Below are 22,815 nucleotides of genomic sequence, written 5' to 3' on the forward strand. Positions count from 1 at the left end.
TGCATCACATCCTAGCTGCTGACATAGAGGCAACTTATTGCTCTCTCCAATGCTATCATAGACAATACACTACACTGAGCTGGCTGTGAAGTGCTCCGAGACATCCTAAGCTTGTGGAAGTCACTATGTAAATGCAACTTTTGCTTTAGTCACCTGGAGATATAAGAGACCAAGCAGTGTTCCACCATCACATCTCCTCTGCCATTAGTACCAGTGGTCTGCAATACAGCAGCACCCATCTCTCTTGGGAATGGTGTTGGCTGGGGTTTTGCCATCTCAGCACCCCTTTTCTAAATGACTCGGCCACCTTCACAGAACTTTATACCACTGAAAGAGATCGTTTAGCCCTGTACCAATTTTTCCAAACCACACTCTTTACAACTCCCAAAGAACTTACAAATACTTATTCATATCATTCCAGGAGAATGTGGATTTTTACTTACATCACTGGTTTTGGTACAACAGGGATTGCTCTGCCAACACCCTGCATCAGCAAAAAAAAACAAGAACACCTGGACAAGTAACTGCAGTCTATTTTGTAAATGGTACAAAACATACTTGCTTTGGGAAATATTCATTCTGGTCAGATGTGGTTCAGTGCATAAATGCCTCGCCCGAGTCACAAGGCTCTGGGGTTAAGATTCTAAAGCAGTAATGGTGGAGTAGCTTTGATGGGCTGAATGGCCTAATTCTCTTCCTATATCTTATGCTCTAATCCCATAACTTAATGAGGCCCAAAACCTGTGTAAAACCTCATCTTGGAGGTAAAATCAAGGAGGTTCTTTACCCATATTTGACCTGATGGCATGAGACTTCAAGGGGCTGAGAGTCAACACTGAGGACTCTTAAGGACCATTCCTTCCTGCCTATACATCTGTCTCACCACGTTTGATAGGTCTGTCCTACCAGTGGGACAAGACCTAGGGGATTGTAATGGAGAAATCTAGCACATTGTCTGTAAGATTTGATGTGTGGAGAACCTACAGCCCAGCCTGACCCCAGAGGGCTCAAGCTCCATCTGAAACCTCATACAATGCCTGCTCCCGACTCACTGTGGCTGCCTCATCTCTCCCTCAGCTGAACAGTGAATAAAAGTTTGGTAGGGAAAGATCTGAGAGACAAGAGATTCTGCAGATGCTGGAATCTGGAGCAACACACACACACAAAATGCTGGAGGGATTCAGCAGGTCAGGCAGCATCTATGGAGAGAAATAAACAGTCGACGTTTCGGGTCAAGACCTTTCGTCAGGACTGGAAAGGAAGAGGGCAGAAGCTGGAATAAGGAGGTCAGGGGAGGAACACGTGCAGGCAGGTGATAGGCGAGTCTGGGTGAGAGGGGGAGGGAAGGTTGGAGGGTCTGCTGATTCCCTCCAGCATTGTGTGCGTTGATAGGGAAAGATGTGCACATTCTTTATACAACTTCACTGAACTCCACATACATTTTACCTCTGATTGTAGACAATTAGCTGCCTATATTACCATTTGGCAGTATGGCCACTGGAAGATGATAGGTGCAAGAAAGCAGAGCTGGTGTGTTTAGCAGACTAAGAAATCAGACCAAACAGTGAACGCCTGAAGAACTGGGGACACACCCAAGTGTCAAGGGATAATCACAAGGCCAGAATTGGAGCACAAATATCTTGGAGGATTATAGAGCAGAGATTAAAGTGACAGAGTGGGGCAAGACGATGGCGGGATCGGAAGAGGACGAACACCTAAAAATGGATATATTGCTTAGCTGATGGCAAGTTGAGATGGGACAGTATAGGAGTAATAGTGAATGGGTCATGGTGAGAGTTAGAGCATGGACAGCAGAGTTCTGGATGACCTTCAGTTTACAAAGATTAGAGAAAGAGGCCTACAAGGAGTCTGTTGGAATTGTCAGGTCTGGAGAAAGCAAAGGCGCAGCAGAGATGAAGCAGGACCATACTTGAGTGAAGATATGACCCTGGACAGCTGTCAGGGTCATTCAAAACTGACACTGGAACTTGCATCTATAAGCAGACGGATGCTTGAAGAGGAGATGAGGTACATTCACAGTTAAAATGAGCTCTGCTTGATATTCCTCAGAGGTTGTCTCCTCAGATCTAGTTTGTGATTTTGGTCTACAGTACACCCAATATCCAAATGGAAAATGAAGGATCCCAGACCTATTGTATCCCTGGTCTTTTTATGTAATTGAATCCCACCAACAAAGCTACACCAACAATGAATATAAACAGCTCACATTTAGGAATGGCTATGAGGGCTGTGGTATATATTCAACACTGAGATTGATAGATATTTGCACACTAAAGGAAGTCCCTTTGATCTTGTAAGTGCATTAGAAATGGGCTTTACAGCTTTAAAAAAAAGATAATGATTCATTTAGAGAAATAATTTACAAGCTCCACTATTATACTAACAGTTTTACCCAATTTTTGCACAGAACTGTAGAAGGGACAACACCGAAAGATCTGATGCAGTGATGCAGCCTTGATGAGTATCTCACCACCATCACGGACTTTATCAGCAAGTGTCTGGAGGACTGTGTACCAAACAAGACAATACAGGTGTTCCCAAAAAGGAAACCATGGATGAACCGGGAGATCCACTCCCTACTGAAGGAGAGGACTGCTGCACACAAATCTGGTGATCCTGATCTGTACAAGAAATCGAGGTATGACCTTCGGAAAGCTATCAGGGATGCCAAGAGGCAATACCGACTCAAAATAGAGTCCCTGACCAGCCGCCAGTTATGGCAGGGCTTACGTGCCATAACAGGCTACAAGATGAAGTCGGGCTGCATAGCTAATAACAGCACATCCCTTCCTGATGAACTTAATGCATTCTATGCACGTTTTGAACAAAAGGGAAGTGGATTGTCACCATCCACCCTGACAGCCACCAACACAGCTGAACCTGTGATCACAGTGGAGGACGTAAGATCAGTCTTCCGGAGAGTGAACATGAGGAAAGCACCTGGCCCAGATGGTGTCCCGGGTCACGTGCTCAGATCTTGTGCTGATCAGCTGGCAGAAGTATTTGCGGACATATTCAACCTCTCCCTGCTTCAATCTCAGGTTCCCTCCTGTTTTAAGAGGACCACTATCATCCCGGTACCAAAGAAAAGCAAGGCAACATGCCTCAATGACTACCGACGAGTGGCTCTGACATCCACCATCATGAAGTGCTTTGAGAGGTTGGTCATGGCACGCATCAACTCCAGCCTACCAGACAACCTGGACCCATTGCAATTCGCCTATCGGCGAAACAGGTCTACAGTGGATGCCATCTCCCTGGCCCTACACTCAGCTCTGGAGCATCTGGACAGTAAAGACACATATGTTAGACTATTGTTTATTGACTACAGCTCTACCTTCAATACAATCCACCAAACTCCGAGACCTAGGACTCAACACCTCCCTCTGTAACTGGATCCTTGACTTTCTAACAAACAGACCACAATCAGTGAGGATAGGCAGCAATACCTCCGGCACGATTAGTCTCAACACTGGTGCCCCACAAGGCTGCGTCCTCAGCCCTCTACTCTACTCCCTATACACTCATGACTGTGCTGCCAGATTCTGCTCTAACTCCATCTACAAGTTTGCAGATGATACCACTGTTGTAGGCCGTATCTCAAACAGCGATGAGTCGGAGTACAGGAAGGAGATAGGGAGTTTAGTGGAATGGTGTCATGACAACAACCTTTCCCTTAACGTCAACAAAACAAAAGAGCTGGTCATTGACTTCAGGAAAGGGGGCAGTGTACATGCACCTGTCTACATCAATGGTGCTGAGGTCAAGAGGGTTGAGAACTTCAAGTTCCTGGGAGTGAACATCACCAACAGCCTGTCCTGGTCAAATCACGTAGATGCCATGGCCAAGAAAGCTCACCAGCGCCTCTACTTCCTCAGGAGGCTAAAGAAATTTGGTTTGTCCCCTTTGACTCTCACCAACTTTTACAGATGCACCATAGAAAGCATCCTATCCGGATGTAGCACAGCTTGGTACGGCAACTGCTCTGCCCAGGACCACAAGAAGCTGCATAGAGTTGTGGACACAGCCCAGCGCATCACGGACACCAGCCTCCCCTCCTTGGACTCTGTCTTTACCTCTCGTTGTCTTGGTGTAGCAGCCAGCATAATCAAAGACCCCACCCACCCAGGACATTCTCTCTTCTCTCCTCTTCCATCGGGTAGAAGATACAGGTGCCTGAGGGCACGTACCACCAGACTTAAGGACAGCTTCTACCCCACTGTGATAAGATTATTGAACGGTTCCCTTATACAATGAGATGGACTCTGGCCTCACATCACTTGTTGTGACCTTGCACCTTATTGCACTGCACTTTCTCTGTAGCTGTGACACTTTACTCTGTTCTGTTACTGTTTTTACCTGTACTACATCAACGCACTTTGTACTAACTCAATGTAACTGCACTGAGTAATGAATTGATCTGTATGATCGGTTTGTAAGACAAGCTTTTCGTTGTATCTCAGTACAAGTCACAATAATAATAATCCAATAAACCAATACCAAACCACACAGAAGGCAACTGCTAACTGATGGAATGAAAGGTTTCTTTCTCCACAGCTGCTGCCTGAACTGCTGAGTCTTTCCTGCATCTGCAATAGTCTGCTTTGGGACTGCTATTAATAAGATTTCATTTCCAAATCTTAGCAAAGAGGAAGAGAGAATTTCTACATGACAAACCAATTGGAAAGATACTTTTCCCATTGCACCTTCGTGGGCCTGAACTGTAAGCATCCAACACAGCCCTTGACTAATTCTTCAAAGACAACATCCACTTGTTATCCATTGCTGATGGTATTCCTCACTCTGCATAAATTTACAGATTAAAAAGACCTACAAATGGCTGTCCATGATGTGTCTTTTCAAAGACCATCCTAAAGCCTTCCTCTTCACCACCTTATTGACTGCCATTTAATCTTTCCTCACTCCTGATGTTAGGGATTCCCTCCGTTAACCTGACTTGGGATCATTAGCTGCACATCACCAAAACTGGAAAGTTGCCAGATCCTCCAAGTGCATCAAGAAAAAAAAAAGTTTCTTCCCTGTCGAAGCAATCATCATACATGCAAATCGGCAGCAGAATATCTAAACATTTATATCGCACCTTACCCATCCTTTGCAGGACAGAGTATGTTATTATCAATGAAGCACATGTTGAAATGACAGCCAATTTTCTATTTGTATGGATTCCCTCAATGTGACAATTACGTATTTTGGTAATATTGATTGAAGATTAACTATTAGCTATGATACAGGCAATAATGCCCAATACCATTCTTTATAATGTTGCTATTGGATCTTTCACATTTACTTGAAGACAGACAATGGCTTTACTAAAAGACTATTTTCAACAGTGCCCATGTTGCACTGGAACTTCAACCTCTTGTTTGCACTTGGATCTTTAGAATGGCATTAGTAGCTTGGACAGGAGTATAAATGGTTTGTATGCCCCACTGATAAAATCTCTTATAAATAACAGAGCAGAGACTGATGGTCTATAGGAGGACAAGCTCATCATCCCAAGGTACCCCAACCTTGGGGAAGGCCAAATCATGCCAGGAGACTGTGCCCAGAGAGTCCATGAAAGTCAGCAAAGGCTTTCCCTTGCAACACACCTCTCCAAATCACACCAAGGAATCTCAGCCAAAAGTATCTTGAGGGCTAAAGACTTACTTTCACCTCGAATTTACATGACGTTACACCTGTTACATTGGTAAAATATCTAGAGTTAGTGACAAGCTACTGAAGACATCTAAAAGCACAGGCAGTGGTACAAAAGGTTACCGCGTTTACCCACGTCAGTTCAGGCAGACTTCGTGGCACCTCCCATCGAGTTGGAAGGTTCAAATCCTATGCCAGTCCGGCACAAAAATCTAGGCTGTCACTGTGGGAGATGCGGTTTTCTTTTTTTAAATTAAATTGAGGCTTCGGATAAATGTAAAAGCCCAAGAACATTATTTTGAAGAGCAAGGGAGTTATCCTGAGTAAACAGATCAATTTAGAAATCACAAAACCAATGCTTCCCAAAATAAATTACACAGTCACTGGTGTCTGTGGAAGCTTGCTCTGCTTTCAATCGAAAAGTACTTCAATGATTGGGACGTTCTTAAAGGATCTACGCAAGTGCAAGTCTCTTATTATCGAGAGGAAGACACAACGGGGAAAAATGTCACCGCAGCCCGATATGGAAAGAGTCGCCTTACCTTACAAGGGAAGAGTACGGCCGAAGCCACTTTTTCCATTGCCAGGTTCCTTATGCTGGGGGTGAGGGAGCCACGGCAGGTGGGGCAACAAGTCAGTTTTTGCCGACAGGTGTTGCACACCAGATGGCCGGCTTGACATTGCAGAATGGGCGGCAGCACGTAGTCGAAGCAGACAGGGCACTCGAAGAGCGAGGTTAGCTCCTGGGCGGCGGCGGCAGCGGCGGCTGCTGCAGCGGCCACCGCCGCCTGGTGAGGGTGCAGCGGTGGAGGGGGAGACGAGACCCCAGCGCCGAGAATCGCCGCCGTCCCACAGCCGCCCACGGCGCCGGTAGCAGCGGCAGCAGCGGAGGCCGAAGGGGAAGCGGCGGCGGCGGCTGCAGCGGCGGCCGCCGACAGGCCGCTCGGGGCAGGCGAAGGAGCCGTGTGCTTGCCGGCTTTGCCGCCGCCGCTGCCCGCTCCGGCCGATGACATGGCTGGCAGGCAGGAGGAAAGCCGGGCGAGGGCATGGGTGTCCCTCCCGCGACCCCCCAACCCCGGGCCCGGCCGCTCCGGCTCCAGCTCCAGCTCCAGGCACCGCCGAATGTTTAGACACAAGAAAATTGCTACACCGCGTTCTAGAACCTTGCTACACGGCGCCGTGACGTCACCCCGGAGGGAAGCCCCTGCATCACGTGAATCCCAACTCCTTCCTCCTCCCGCTTTCAACAACTGCATATGTGCACTGATGTAGCGCCTATGGCATGAGGACATACAGTAACAGAGGCGGCAATAGATCTTGAAGCGCCCCCCCCCCCATTAAGTAAGATAAAGATTTGAGCCGGGCACACACAAGAGACTGCAGACGCTGGAATGTGGAGCAACAAACAATCTGCTGGAGGAACTCAGCGGGTCGAGCAGCATCTGAAATTGTCGACGTTCCGGGTTGAAACCCTGCATCGGGACTAGTCGGTGAACGTCAACAATCCACCTCCCTCCCCACCCACCCCCAACAGTTGCTGCTCGACCTGCTGTGTTCCTCCAGCAGATTGTTTGTTACTTCAGATCTGAGCTGATTTTGGCCTTGGGTGTACTCTCCTGCTTGTTTCCCCATAAATCCGGATTCCAATATAGTCAAAAAATTATCTCAATCCGAGTACGACTCTTTGAGTAAAGAAATTCCACCTCTTGTCTACCTTAAACTGGCAATCCCTTAGTTCTGAAACCATACTCCCAGCTCTAGATTTCTTGAGGGTATACAGCTTCTCAGCATTCACCTTGTCAAGCCCCTTCAGAATCACATATGTTTCAATAAGATCCTCATTCTTTTAAACTTCAATTGGGTTTGGCCCAAGCTACTCAATCGTCTCTCTTGATCACTTCATCATTGTCAGGAATCAACTTTGTGAAGGCACAAGAGATTCTGCAGATGCTGGAAATCTGGAGCAACACACGCAAAATGCTGGAGGAACTCAGCAGGTCAGGCAGCATCTATGGAGGGAAATGAACGATGTTTCAGGCCGAGACCCTTTATCAGGACTGAGCTTCAGGAATCAACTTAGTGAACCTTCTTTGAGTTGCCTGTTAATGTTTGTGAATTAAAACTGACTCACATAAAGAGATGAAAACAGGGAATGCTGGAATATTTGGGAGAGAAATGGAGTTCCCATGACATTTAGATCAGAGGCCATGGAAGGATTGCCAGACAAGGGTTAGAATATTAAAATTAATGTATTGCTTAACTGGGAGCCAACAAAGAGTCAGCAAACGTAGGAGTGGTCTGTGAACAGGATGGTGTGCAGGTTAAGGACATGGTTAGTGGAGATTTGGATATTCTAAAATTTAAAATACAGGCAAAAAGCAAAAAACTACAGGTGTCAAAAATCAGTACTTAATGTCTTTAGCATCTCTTCTGGCCTTATAGAGGGGAGATTGCAAAGGGGCTGCTGACTGCCAACAGATTCTGGGTGTTTGGAAGCAACCCTCAAGAGGGATGAATGAAGACACAAAGTGCTCCTAGTTCTCTTGTCATTGAATGACAGAATAATAATAGATTCCTCAACCAGACATAACAATTGATCTTTATCATTTAGTCAACAACTAACTCAGAAATGGGGTGAGATAAATGCCACAATGGAGAGCTTTGGAACTATGAATCCAAAGATGAATTTTTCCTACCAAGCTCATTACCTTCATACTGTATCCCAAGGTTTATTCTCCTGAAAGGAATTGATCTAAGTTACAATTGAATAATCTGATACAAACTGCTTCCAACATTGCCCTAGTTAAAGAAACCAATTGTTTGCCAAAATAATTTTTTTGCAGATTAGTTATAAATTTAAATGCCAGCTCATCCTCAGGACAAGGCAAACAATCTTGTCATTCGCCACCTCCTTCCCTTTATTCCATGGTTCACTGCCCTCTTCTACCGGATTCCTCCTTCTTCAGCCCTTTGCCTCTTCCACCGATCACCTCTCAGTTTCTTACATCTCCCACCCCCCCCCCCCAACTTACCTTCCCCTCTCACCTGGACTCACCTGCTGGTGTGTGCTCCTCCCCCTCCCCTGACCACCTTATTCTGGCTTCTGCCCTCTTTCCTCTCCAGTCCTGATGAAGGGTCTCGGCCCGAAACGTCGACTGTTTATTTCCCTCCACAGATGCTGCCTGACCTGCTGGGTTTCTCCAGCACTTTGTGTGTGTTGCTCCAGATTCCAGCATCTGCAGAATCTCTTGTGTCTCAAGCTTGTCATTATATTCTTACTACAGGATCTTAAAAACACAAATCGTGTCCTTTGTCTTTTCCGGTGACAACATGCTCTTCAGATAAGAAAATTTGGAACAGGAATAATGAAAAGAGCTCCAGGGAGAAATGGTTTCCACCAATGGTAAAAAGGAGGAGACATGATTCCCAAAGCAGAATAGTTACACGGTTTGCTAGGAATGAGCAAAAAATAAACTGCTGGAGGAACTCAGCAGGTCAGGCAGCATCTGTGGAGGAAAATGGACAGTCGACGCTTCGGGTCGAGATCCTTCATCCGGACTGAAAGGCAGAGGGGAGATAGTCAGCGTGGGTTTCCTCCGGGTGCTCCGGTTTCCCCCCACATTCCAAAGACATACGGGTTAGGAAGTTGTGGGCGTGCTACGTTGGCGCCGGAAGTGTGGCGACGCTTGCCGGCTGCCCCCAGAACACTCTACGCAAAAGATGCATTTCACTGTGTGTTTCGATGTGTATGTGACTAATAAAGAAATCTTATCTTACTATAAAGAGGTGAGGGGAAGGGGTGGGTCCAGATCTGACAAACAATAGGTGGATCCAGGTGAGGAGGGGTGATAGGCAGATGGAGGAGGGAAGAGTGACAGAGGCTGGGAGGTGATAGGTGGGGGTGACAAAGGGCCGCAGATGATGGAATCTAATAGGAGAGCAAGGTGGAGCATGGAACCAGATAAAGGAGGTGGGGGTGAGGACAAATGGGAACAGAGGGGAGAGGTGGGAGGAACGTGTAGGAGGAACGTGTAGGGGGAACGTGTAGGTGGAACGTGTAGGTGGAACGTGTAGGAGGAACGTGTGGGTGGAACGTGTGGGAGGAACGTGTGGGAGGAACGTGTAGGTGGAACGTGTAGGAGGAACGTGTGGGAGGAACGTGTAGGTGGAACGTGTGGGTGGAACGTGTGGGAGGAACGTGTGGGAGGAACGTGTAGGTGGAACGTGTAGGTGGAACGTGTAGGAGGAACGTGTAGGTAGAACGTGTAGGAGGAACGTGTAGGAGGAACGTGTGGGTGGAACGTGTGGGTGGAACGTGTGGGAGGAACGTGTAGGTGGAACGTGTAGGAGGAACGTGTAGGAGGAACGTGTGGGTGGAACGTGTGGGAGGAACGTGTGGGAGGAACGTGTAGGTGGAACGTGTAGGTGGAACGTGTGGGAGGAACGTGTGGGAGGAACGTGTGGGAGGAACGTGTAGGTGGAACGTGTAGGAGGAACGTGTAGGTAGAACGTGTAGGAGGAACGTGTAGGAGGAACGTGTGGGTGGAACGTGTGGGTGGAACGTGTGGGAGGAACGTGTAGGTGGAACGTGTAGGAGGAACGTGTAGGAGGAACGTGTGGGTGGAACGTGTGGGTGGAACGTGTGGGAGGAACGTGTGGGAGGAACATGTGGGAGGAACGTGTGGGAGGAACGTGTAGGTGGAACGTGTGGGAGGAACATGTGGGAGGAACGTGTGGGAGGAACGTGTGGGTGGAACGTGTGGGTGGAACGTGTGGGAGGAACGTGTAGGTGGAACGTGTGGGAGGAACATGTGGGAGGAACGTGTGGGAGGAATGTGCAGATGGAGCAGGTAGAGGAAGGGAAAGAAACAGGGTGATGGGGGGGGGAGCTGAAGGTTGGGTGTGTTTAGGAGGAACTGGGTGGACCAGAAGGAGAGAGAAAGAGATAAAAGGGGAGCAGGTTACCTGAAATTGGGGAATCGAATGTTCGTGCTATCGGGTTGTGGACTAACCAGGCAGAATGTGAGGTGCTGTTCCTCTAGTTTGCCTTTGGCCTCACCCTGGCAGTGGAGGAGACCGTGGGCAGACAGGTCAGTGTGGGAATGGGGAGGGGAATTAAAATGGCTGGCAAGGATTGATGCTGGTTGAGTCACAGTGCTAGAGGCGGTGAAAGTAACAGGGTGAAATAAATTATCTGGAAGCTGTATACAGATGTTGTTTATTTTCTAGGATAGATGATAACCAGAATTAAGATGCCACATTCCTGTATCTCCGGAAGATAATGGCCTCAGCATTCCAGGTGTAAAGTTGGAGATAGATCAAGGCTAACCACCTCTTGATTTTGGATAACAGGGCAGTGACCTTGATGGAATTGAGAGCTGTGGAGAGAATAAACTATCTGTTGTCAGTGAACAGTCAGAGAATGCAAGGAGAAGAAACACTTGTATCTAAATAAAGCAAAGCAGTTTACAGTTAATGAGGTACTTTTGAAGAGCAGGCTTGTTGTATTGTAAGAAACTCAGTGGTCAATTTGGACGGAGCAAGCTCTCACAAATAGTATCTATTATTACCATGTATATGTTTACTCTGTGAGCACACAAGCAAGGAATTTCATTGCACCCTGGTATATATGACAGTAAACTAATCTAATCTGAATCCTGCGTGAAATCTCAGGTGTGAAAATGGCCCATTCTTCTGCTACAGCAATGTTGCATGAAGAATAAATACTTTGGCCAGGACACCGTGAATGAGGATTTTGATTGTGATGGAGTACCAGCATTAGTCTGTGACAATGGAGCTGTTAGCTGTGTGGGCTTAGTACAGGAGATAGTGGATGTTTTGGAACTTAAGGGTGTATGGGGGAGTGAAATGTGGTTCTGGATCACTGATGGGGTATGCCATAGAAATTGAATCTGGAAATGTAGAATGGGTATTACTAGATATATGGTAAGCATTGAGGCAGGCAAACTAGCAGTCTGAAGTTTAAACAGACTGGTATATGCAGCTGGATTCAGTCTGAGTGAGAATCCATGAGGGAGGTAGTGTCCCTTGTGTTCCTCTGATAATGACGAGGACATATAGCCTGGTAGGAATTGAAATAATGGCTCTGATTTTCTCTGTGTGTGTAATTTGTGGAACTCCTTGATCATCCACTATTTATTTCTAGGGAGTATTCTTCATCGATTGGCCACTGGAATATTGGGTAAATTTTAATCTAATCTGCCTGGCAAGAAACTGGTGGATTTGGGATCACCCTCAATATACTCTTCATATAAAATTCAACCCAAACCTATTTGTTAACAGCAGAATGGGTTAATGTTGTTTCTGTTGCTTCTGAAAAAGTAATTTGGAAAGTAAAGTCCTTCCTTACCATCAACTGCAGAACACATCCTACAGTTCCACAGTTCTGAACCACAGCTTGTTGTGGTCTTCATTATTTAGTTCCTTTGGAATTTTTTAAAACCTTTTACCTAGCCATGGATCTAGGGAGGTTTGCGGCCTGGGATGAGATAGGTTAACACGTTTTTTAAAATTTTGTAAACAGCTTAGTAACGGATAGGGAATCAGAGGATGTCAATATGAACAGAGTTGAAGCGATTTTTATATTGGATGGAACTTGTTTGATGAGATAAGAGTCTGGAATTAACAGAGGTATGCTTCAGTTGGGGTATGATAGGGATGTAAGTAGTTGTTAGCAGGAAGATGGAAGAAAACTTTCTTTGTAATAGACCAGATGTGGGGTTTGTAGCTCTACTTGGTCAAGCAGCACACTGAGTATACATGCTGTTGGATAGTGTTCCAGCCTCAGAAGGTTGTGAGTTCAAATCCCAGAGACTTGAACGAAAGATTCTATGATGATTTTCCTGATGGCATAGATTACTGAAATAAAATGATGATGGTTGAATCTCTAGAGTGGTAAAGTTCTTCTGGAACTTACTTGTTTATTAACTGTAAAAAAAACATTTTTCCTGTGAAGGACTGAAAGTGTGCTGCACTGTCGGAGGTCCAACCTTTTAGATGAGATGTTAAAGCCCAGGCTCCATTTGCTGTTCCAGGTGGATGTAAAATAGTGTATAGTACTATTTTAAAAAAGAGCAGGGCATTGCCCCTGGTATCGTGGCCAATCAATATCACTAAAAAAACTAGTTATTATCACATTGTTGTTTTGTAGGACCTTGCTGTGTCCCTGATTTTGTACATCACAATAGTGACTACAGTTCAAGAGTACTTCCTTTATTAAAGGGATGAGATATATAAAGAAACCATATAAACACGGTGTTTTTTCATCATCGTCATCAAGTTGAGCTGCATGACAGCCATTAGAATTTACGTGCCATAAGCTTCAGACAAAATAACTTTAGTCTTCCCAGTGCAGAGCTGGAGAAAGATTTAGGTAGCCACAAACTGATGCTGAACAGTGGTAGGATTGAGAGCAATACTGAGGAGATTAAACTGGCAATGATCAGCAAGAGGTCAGAATTAGGATTGAACAGAAGGTTGGAGAAGATTTCATTGGCGGGATGATGCTGTGGAGAACCATTACCACGAAGATGGGAATGTGATCCAGAGATCTGAGCTGATGTTCTAATGCAACACTGGGGGAGTTTTGCATTGTTGTACGAGAGCGGTTAGGATGCATTGTTGGACAGAATCACAGGGTATGTGTAACAGCCAGAGCTACTGCCAGTTGCACATTCATAATATTGTCTGATTCACCTTCTATCTCAGCACATCTTCTGCTGGAGACTTCATTCATACTTTTACTATTTATGGACAAATATTTTACTGCTCTCCAGGCCGCCCTTGTAAAATATGTGGTCCATCTAATATGGACTGTGTACTCCTTTAAGAATTGTAGTATGTGACCAACTGCTACCTGTAAGTTTGCTATGAATGCTTCAGTGTAGATCTGGACAGAATCAGCCTCCCTGTGTGGAAGTAAGCCACAGAAAAGACGCTGTCTCCACTGCAGACATTTGCTTAATAGAGAACCATGGCTAATTTGAATCATTATTTCTAGTATCTTGAAAAGAGTTACTGACGTGGGCCTCTCATAGTATGCACTCTGAACTTAGCACATACTGAAATCTCTGCTGCCCATGCATGAATTCACATTGTTTCATTTGCTTGTTACCCCTGAACTTGCAGATTTACATTGACACTTTGTAGAGTAAGACCTTAATTTCCAATTCCTCTGTGGCTTCTCCCCTCCCATCCTTGCAACTTACTCCAGTCTTACAATGCTTTGACATGTCTGCTTTTCATCAGTCAGGGCATCGAGTTTAGAGTAGGGACATTATGTTGCAGTTATATAAGATAAGATAGATTTCTTTATTAATCACACAGTGAAATACACCTTTACGTAAAGTGTTCTGGGGGCAGCCCGCAAGTGTCGCCATGCTTATGGCGCCAACATAGCATGCCCACAACTTCCTAACCCGTACGTCTTTGGAATGTGGGAGGAAACTGGAACACCCAGAGGACACCCACGCAGTCACAGGGAGAACGTAAAAATTCCTTACAGACAGAGGCCGGAATTGAACCTGGGTTGCTGGCGCTGTAATAGCTTTATGCTAATCGCTACACTACCGTGCCTGCCCCTATAAGTCGTTGGTGAAGCCGCACTTGGAGTACTGTGTGCAGTTTTGGTCATCCTGTTACAGGAAACACATTGTCAAGCTGGAGAAGGTGCAGAAGAGATTTACGGGGATGCCGCCTGGACTAGAGGGCCTGAGTTATAGGGAAACAGTGACCATGCTGGATCTTTATTCCTTGGAGCGTAGGAGAATGAGGGATGACCTCACAGACGTTTATAAAATCATGAGGGGTATGGATAAGGTGGATGGTCATCGTCTTTTCTCCAGAGTTGGGGAGTCCAAAACTAGAGGGCACAGATACAAGGTAAGAGGGGAGAGGTTTAAAAGAGAACTGAGGGGGTAACTTCTTTTCACAGAGGGCAGTGAGTACCTGGAATGAGCTGCCAGAGGAAGTGGTTGAGGCGGTACAATTGGAACATTTAAGAGGTATTTGGAGGTACATGGAGGGGAGGGGCTTGGAGGGTTATGGGCCAAATGTGGGTAACTGGGACTATCAAGGATGATGTTGTGGTTCACATGCACCAGGTGGGCCAAAGGGCCTGTTTCCATGCTGTATGACTACTCCAATTCTGGCCTTTTGAGCCCTCTGGTTTTAATTGGTCTGTCATTGGGGGCCATGCCTTCAGCTGGAATACCTCAGCTCCAAAATTCCCTTCCTAAGCCTCTCTATCTCCCTTTTTTATTTGGAGATAGAACATAGAACATTACAGCACAGTACAGGCCCTTTGGCCCACAATGTTGTGCTGACATTTTATCCTGCTCTAATATCTTTCTAACCCTTCCCTCCCACATAGCCGTCCATTTCTCGATCATTCATGTGGCTATCTAAGAGTCTCTTAAATGACCCTAATGTATCTGCCCCACAACCTCTGTTGGCACTGTGTTCTACGCACCCACCACTCTCTGTGTAAAAAACTGACATCACCCTTATATCTTCCTCCAATCACCTTAAAATTATGCCCCCTTGTGTTAGCCATTTTCACCCTGGGAAAAAGTCTCTGACTGTCCACACGATCTATGTCTCTTATCATCTTGTACACCACTATCGAAGTCACCTCTCATCCTCCTTCTCTCCAAAGAGAAAAGCCCTAGCTCACCCAACCTATCCTCATAAGATATGCTCTCCAATCCAGGCAGCATCCTGGTAAATCTCCTCTGCACCCTCTCTAAAGCTTCCACATCCTTTCTATAATGAGGTGACCAGAACTGAACACAATATTCCAAGTGTGGTCTAGCCAGAGTTTTATAGGGCTGCAACATTCCCTGGCGGCTCTTGAACTCAATACCCTGACTAATGAAGGCCAACACACCGTACTCCTTCTTAACAACCCGATAGATCTGCGCAGCAACCTTGAGGGATCTATGGACGTGGATCCCAAGATCACTCCGTTTCTCCACACCGCTTAGAGTCCTGCCATTAACCTTGTATTCTGCCTTCAAATTTGATCTCCCAAAGTGTATCACTTCACACTTTTCCAGGTTGAACTCCATCTGCCACTTCTCAGCTCCCTAAAACTTACTTTTTTGACTACCTTTGTTCAACTAACCTAATATGCGGTACAGTCTCAAATTTGTTGATAATCACAGTGCTGAAGTGCCTGAGACATTTTGTTACATCAAAGGCAGCACCTGAGTGCAAGGGTATTGTTGTGGTTCTGAGTCTCATCCCAAGTAGCAGGGATGGTAGTATAGCAGTTAGTGTAACACTATTACAGCGCCAGTGACCTGGGTTCAATTCCGGCTGCTGTCTGCAAGGAGTTTGTACATTCTCCCCGTGTCTGCGTGGGTTTCCTCCGGGTGCTCCGGTTTCCTCCCACATTCCAAAGGCGTATGGGTTGGGAAGTTGTGGTCATGCTATGTTGGCGTCAGAAGCATGGCGACACTTGTGGGCTGCCTCCAGAACATTCTATGCAAAAAGATGCATTTCACTGTGTGTTTTGATATACATGTGACTAATGAAGTTATCTTATCTTTTCTTATAAAGTACAAAACCTAGTTTGATATTTCCCATGTAGTGCTGTAGGAATTCTACACTGCGAGAGGTGATATCCTTTGGTGTGGAACTTTAAACCAAGGCTCAATCTGCTCAAGATTCCACAGCACAATTTAACGAAGGGTAGGGGAGTTTTCTTACTGCCTAACCAACACTTACTTCCATATCACAACTGCTAAAATGGCAATATGGGTTTTATCAAATTGCTTTTCTACGTTCAGAGAGTCACTATCCTTCAAAAAGTAACATGATTAGCTATAAAGTGCTTTGAGGCATTTGGGGTCATGGAAGAGTCAGAATCATAGAGTTATACAGATCAGAAACAGGCCATTTGGCCCAACTTGTTCATGCCAACCAGGTTGCCTACGTGAGCTGGTCCCATTTACCTGTGTTTGGACCACATCCTCCTAAGCCTTTCTTATCCATGTCCCTGTCTAAATGTTGTAAATGTACCTGCCTCTACCACTTCCTCTGGCAGCTCGTTTCACATACCCATCACTCTCTGTGTGAAAAACTTGCCCCTCAAGTCCCTCTTAAATCTTTCCTCTCTCGCCTTAAATCTATGTCCTCTAGTTTTAGACCCCCCTACCTTGAGAAAAAGACTGTGAACAGTCACCTTATCTGCGTCCCCCATGATTTTATATACCTCTTTAGGGCGACCCCTCAGCTTCCTACACTCCAGGGCATAAAACCCCAGTCTCTCCTTCTAATTCACACCCTCCAGCCCTGGTAACATCCTTGTGAATCTTTTCTTCACCCTTTCCAGCTTAATGGCATCCTTCCTTTAGCTAGAGTTGAACCAAAACTGCACACAATACTCCATGTGGTCTCAACAATGTCTTGTACCGTTGTAACACGATGTCCCAACTTTTGTACCTAATGCTCTGACTAATGAAAGCAAGCATGCCAAACGTATTCTTCACCACCCTGTCTATCTCTGTCACCACTTTCAGAGATCTATGTACTTGTACCCCTAAGTGTCTCTGTTCTACAACACTCTCCAGGGCCCTTCCCTTTACTGTGTAAGTGCTGCACTGGTTTAACTTACCAAAGTGCAACTCTTCGCACTTAGCTGAGTTAAATTCACACTCACCAATTTGACACTCACCAACTTTTATCGATGCACCATAGAAAGCATCCTATCTGGATACATCACAGCTTGGTATGGCAACTGCTCTGCCCAGGACCGCAAGAAATTGCAGAGAATTGTGCACACAGCCCAGCACGTCACGGAAACCAGCCTCCCCTCCATGGACTCTTGCCTTGGTGAAGCAGCCAGCATAATCAAAGACCCCCACCCACCCGGGTCATTCCCTCTTCTCTCCTTTCCCATCAGGCAGAAGATACAGGAGCCTGAGGGCACGTACCACGAGGCTCAAGGTCAGCTTCTATCCCACTGTGATAAGACTATTTAATGGTTCCCTTATATGATGAGATGGACTCTTGACCTCACAGTCTACCTTGTTATGACCTTGCACCTTATTGTCTACCTGCAATACACTTCCCTGTAGCTATGACACTTTACTCTGTACTCTGTTATTGCTTTTACCTGTACTACCTCAATGCACTCTGTACTAACTCTACATATCTGCACAGAATGAGAGAGAGGATAGCGAGATGGAGGGTAGAGGACAGGTAGGAACTACACAATTTCGGAACATTAATACGAATGGAGAGAGGAGAAATGGGTTAAAAATCCTATATCTGAATGAATGGAGTGTCAGCAATAAGGTAGGCGAGCTTGAAGCTCAGATACGAATGGGTAAGTATGATGTTGTTGGGATAACGGAGACATGGCTGCAGGGAGATCAGACCTGGGAAATGAATTTTCAAGGGTATAAATGCTATCGTAAGGACAGGAAGGTGAGCAGAGGGGGTGGGGTGGCCCTGTCGGTGAGGAATGAGATTCAGTCCCTTGCAAGGGGGGACATTGAATCAGGAGAAGTAGTCAGTGTGGATAGAACTGAGGAACTGTAAGGGCAAAAAGACCCTAATGGGTGTTATCTACAGGCCTCCGAACGGTGGCATGGATATTGGATGCAAGCTGAATAGTGAGTTAATGTTGGCATGTGGCAAGGGTAATGTCACAGTAGTTATGGGGGATTTCAATATGCAAGTGGACTGGGAAAATCAGGCTGGTACTGGACCCCAGGAAAGGGAGTTTATAGAGTGCCTCCGGGATGCATTCTTGGAGCAGCTGGTACGAGAGCCGACCAGGGAGAGGGCTATTCTGGATTTAGTGCTGTGTAATGAGCAGGATTTGATAAGAGAACTCGAAGTAAAGGAGCCATTGGGAGGTAGTGACCATAATGTGATAAGTTTTTATCTGCAATTGAAGAGGGAAAAGGGCAAATCAGAAGGGTCAATTTTGCAGTTGAACAAAGGAGACTATGGAGCCATGAGGGAGGAGCTGGCTAAAGTTGACTGGGCGGCATCCTAGCAGAATTGTCAGTGGAACAGTAATGGCAGGTATTCTTGGGAATAATGCACAAGGTGCAGGATCGGTTTATTCCCCAGAGAAGGAAAGACTCAAAGAGGGGAAAGGGGCCACCGTGGCTGACAAAGGAAGTCAGAGATAGCATTGTGTTAAAAAAGAAGAAGGATGGCAGAGCCAAGCTGAGTGGGAAGATAGAAGATTGGGAAATTTTTAAGGTGCAGCAGAATTTAACTAAAAAGTTAATTCGGGAAGAAAAAATGAGGTACGAAGACAAGCTAGCCAGGAATATTAAGGAGGATAGCAAAAGCTTTTTTAGGTATGTGCAAGGAAAGAAGTTAGTTAGGAACAATGTTGGGCCCTTGAAGACTGAATCGGGTGAAATTATTACAGGAAACAGGGAGATGGCAGTCGAATTTACTAAGTACTTTGGATCTGTCTTCACGGGGGAAGACGTAAGAAATCTCCCAGAAGTAAGGATGGACAAAAGGCAGAGGGTGACAGAGGAACTGAAGTGGATTGACATTAGGAAAGAAATGGTGATGGGTAGACTAATGGGGCTGAAGACTGAATGGTATGGGGTTAGGTAAGGGGGAAATACAAAGGGATCTAGGAGTCCTTGTTCATCAGTCACTGAAAGTGAATGAGCAAGTGCAGCAGGCAGTGATGAAGGCTAATGGAATGTTGGCCTGTATTACAAGGGGAATTGAGTACAAAAGCAAAGAGATTCTTTTGCATTTGTACAGGGCCCTGGTGAGACCACTCCTGGAGTATTGTGTACAGTTTTGGTCTCCAGGGTTAAGGAAGGATATCCTGGCTATAGAGGGCGTGCAGCGTAGGTTTACGAGGTTAATTCCGGGGATGTCGGGACTGTCTTATGCTGAGAGGTTGGAGAGACTGGGATTGTACACGCTGGAATTGAGAAGATTGAGAGGGGATCTGATTGAAACATACAGGATTATTAGGGGATTGGACAAGATAGAGACAGGAAATATGTTCCAGATGTTGGGGAAGTCCAGGACCAGGGGGCATGATTTAAGAATAAGGGCTAGGCCATTTAGGACAGAGGTGAGGAAAAACTTCTTCTCCCAGAGGGCTGTGAATTTGTGGAATGCACTGCCTCAGAGGGCAGTGGAGGCCAATTCTCTGGGCACTTTCAAGAAGGAGCTAGATAGGTTTCTTATAGATAGTGGAATCAAGGGATATGGGGACAAGGCAGGAACAGGATATTGATTGTTGAGGATCAGCCATGATCTCAAAATGGCGGTGCAGACTCGAAGGGCTGAATGGTCTACTTCTGCTCCTATTGTGTAATGAATTGATCTGTACGATCGGTATGCAAAGCAAGTTTTTCACTGTACCTCAGTACAAGTGAGAATAATAAACCAATACCATAACCAAATTCCATCTGCCATTGCTAAGCCCACTTTCCCAATTGATCTAGATATTATTTCAAGTTCTTTCCTACCAGTACAGCTACTGTACAACCTCCAGCACCAAAGTGTACATGTAGTCTGTTGTAAATTGTGAGTATTTGCCTGGTGTTGTGTAATATAGACTATTTTACAATACCAATGTTTTCGCAGTCTACTAATAGCAGTTACTGCTGATGAGAACCTTCCTTTGCTGTTAAGTAACTAATTACAACTTCCACATCTCACCTGCAAAGGTTGCCTTTGGACTGACAGCTGACTGGTGAGTGGGGTTTCCATCAGTAGGTGAGAGCTACCTGGGACCCAAAAGAATGGTGCTCAGTATGCAGACAAAAACCACTGAGGTTGCTGCTTCTGTGGTTCTGGCAGATTCCATCTCTTCCTCCTTCTCTGATATATTTCCTCCTCAGATACAATAATAGATTCTTTGTCCAAAAATGTAAATAAATTCCTATGGAAAACAACTTTCTGCTCACATTTGAGAGTGGCAGTAGAAGAGGCCATGTGATAATTTGCATCAGTTAAAATATGCTAGATATTACAATATTGGCATTGGTGACTGGTTAAACCATATGGTATGAGTTGGCATGTCTAAACAATAAAATTCATACTTTATGTTGGAAAAATCAACCTACCAGAATTGGAGCCATCAATTATTTCTCGGTATCTTTCTTACCTTGGCTTTTAGAGCCATAAAGTCCTACAGCACAGAAGCAGGCACTTTGATCCACCATGTCCACACTAACTATCAAGTAACTGCCTATACTAATCTCATTTACCAGCCTTTGGTCCCTAGCCTTCTATTATATATCTTGGCTATTCAGGTGCTCATTTTGAGTGCATTAACTCAAACTACAGGGACCAATTATCCCAAGTTACCTCACTCACTCTTTATGAGATGGGATCTCATTGAAATATAAAATTCTTAAGAGAATGGACAGGGGAGATACAGGGAGGGTGTTTCACCTTGTAGGAGAGAATAGGAATTAGGGTCATAGTGTCAGAATAAGGGAACAGCCATTTAGGACTAAGATGAAGAGACTTCTTTAAGCAAGGAGTTATGAATCTTTAGAATTCTGTATCCCAGAGGAATATGGATGCTGTGGCAGTGTATATCTAAGAGTGGCAGCAATAGAATCTTGGACTCCGAGGGAATTAAGTGGCATGGTGATAGTGTGGGTAGGTAGACTTGAGGTAAAAGATCAGACATGGCCTCACTGAATAATAGAGCAGTCACAAGAGACTGAATAGGCTGTTCTAACATCTATGTCTTAATTTCTTACGTTACTCTGAATGTCTTATGAAAACAGGTTGAGTGAACTCGGCTTTTTCTCCTTGGAGCGATGGAGGATGAGGGGGGACCTGATAGAGGTGTATAAGATGATGAGAGGCATTGATCATGTGGATAGTCAGAGGCTTTTTCCCAGGGCTGAAATGGTGGCCACAAGAAGACACAGGTTTAAGGTGCTGGAGAGTAGGTACAGAGGAGATGTCAGGGGTAAGTTTTTTTCTCAGAGAGTGGTGAGTGCGTGGAACGGGCTACCGGCAACGGTGGTGGAGGCATATACGATAGGGTCTTTTAAGAGACTTTTGGATAGGTACATGGAGCTTAGAAAAATAGAGGGCTATGGGTAAGCCCAGTAATTTCTAAGGTAGGGACATGTTCAGCACAACTTTGTGGGCCGAAGGGCCTGAATTGTGCTGTAGGTTTTCTATGTTTCTATGTTCCTACATCTAGAACCATGAGTGCTGGAAGATATCCAAACAATGGAGGGGAGGTGGAATCACAGCTTGGGGAAACACCATCACCGTCCAGCATTCACTAAGGATTACTTTCCAGCAACAGTAACTGGATACTGAGTAGGAATGGGTCTCTGGTATTGTTTTCACTTCTTTAGCCAAACGGAGCTCTAGCCAGACATATTGCTCTGCTTGCTACTCTGCCTGTACTGCTGCCGTAAAACAACAAATTTCACATCGTGTGTCAGTGATAACAAATCTGATTACGATTCTGACTCTGACATCAGCAAGCATCAAAATTGGTGTGAGATATTCCCGGTCAGAATCGTACGAAGGGTGCATTTACCCATGTTGTTAATGATGTCTATGTGTAAGGATTTATATAGAGTCAGAGGGTCACAGAGTCACACGGCACAGAAACAGGCCCTTTGGCCCACCATGAACTCTGGTTAGGCCGCATTTAGATTAAATTTTTAAAAAAAATTTTATTTACAGCGTGGTAACAGGCCCTTCCGGCCCAACGAGTCTGCGCCGCCCATTTTAAACCCAAATTAACCTACCTGTACATGTTTGCAATGTGGGAGGAAACCGGAGCACCCGGAGGAAACCCACGCAGACACGGGAGAACGTACAAACTCTTTACAGACAGCGACGGGAATCGAACCCCGATCGCTGGCGCTGTAATAGCGTCGCGCTAACCGCTATGCTACCGTGCCACGTGCATTACTGCGTGCAATTCTGGTCACTTCACTACAGGAAGGATGTTGAGGCTTTAGAGAAGGTGCAGAGGAGGTTTACTAGGATGCTGCCTGGATTAGAGGGCATGTGCTATCAGGAGAGGCTGGACGAACTTGGACTCTTTTCTCTGGAGCGGCGGAGGCTGAGGGGTGATCTGTTAGAAGTGTATCAAATTATGAGGGCATAGATAGGGTGGACAAG

General features: G+C 45.6%; 1 protein-coding gene across 1 annotated transcript in view; it reads right to left on the minus strand.

The window, feature by feature from the left end:
- Window positions 1-6,897, minus strand: part of LOC127571570 (E3 ubiquitin-protein ligase Siah2-like) — a 38,229-nt gene extending 31,332 nt beyond the window's left edge. Inside the window, exon 1 of the mRNA XM_052018073.1 lies at window positions 6,222-6,897. Within this exon, the coding sequence (XP_051874033.1) occupies window positions 6,222-6,692 (471 nt within the window). The 5' untranslated portion in view covers window positions 6,693-6,897. The remainder of the gene's footprint in view (window positions 1-6,221) is intronic.
- Window positions 6,898-22,815: the final 15,918 nt, after the last annotated feature.

The sequence above is a fragment of the Pristis pectinata genome, chromosome 6 (genome assembly GCF_009764475.1).
Source record: "Pristis pectinata isolate sPriPec2 chromosome 6, sPriPec2.1.pri, whole genome shotgun sequence".
Lineage (NCBI taxonomy): Eukaryota > Metazoa > Chordata > Chondrichthyes > Rhinopristiformes > Pristidae > Pristis > Pristis pectinata.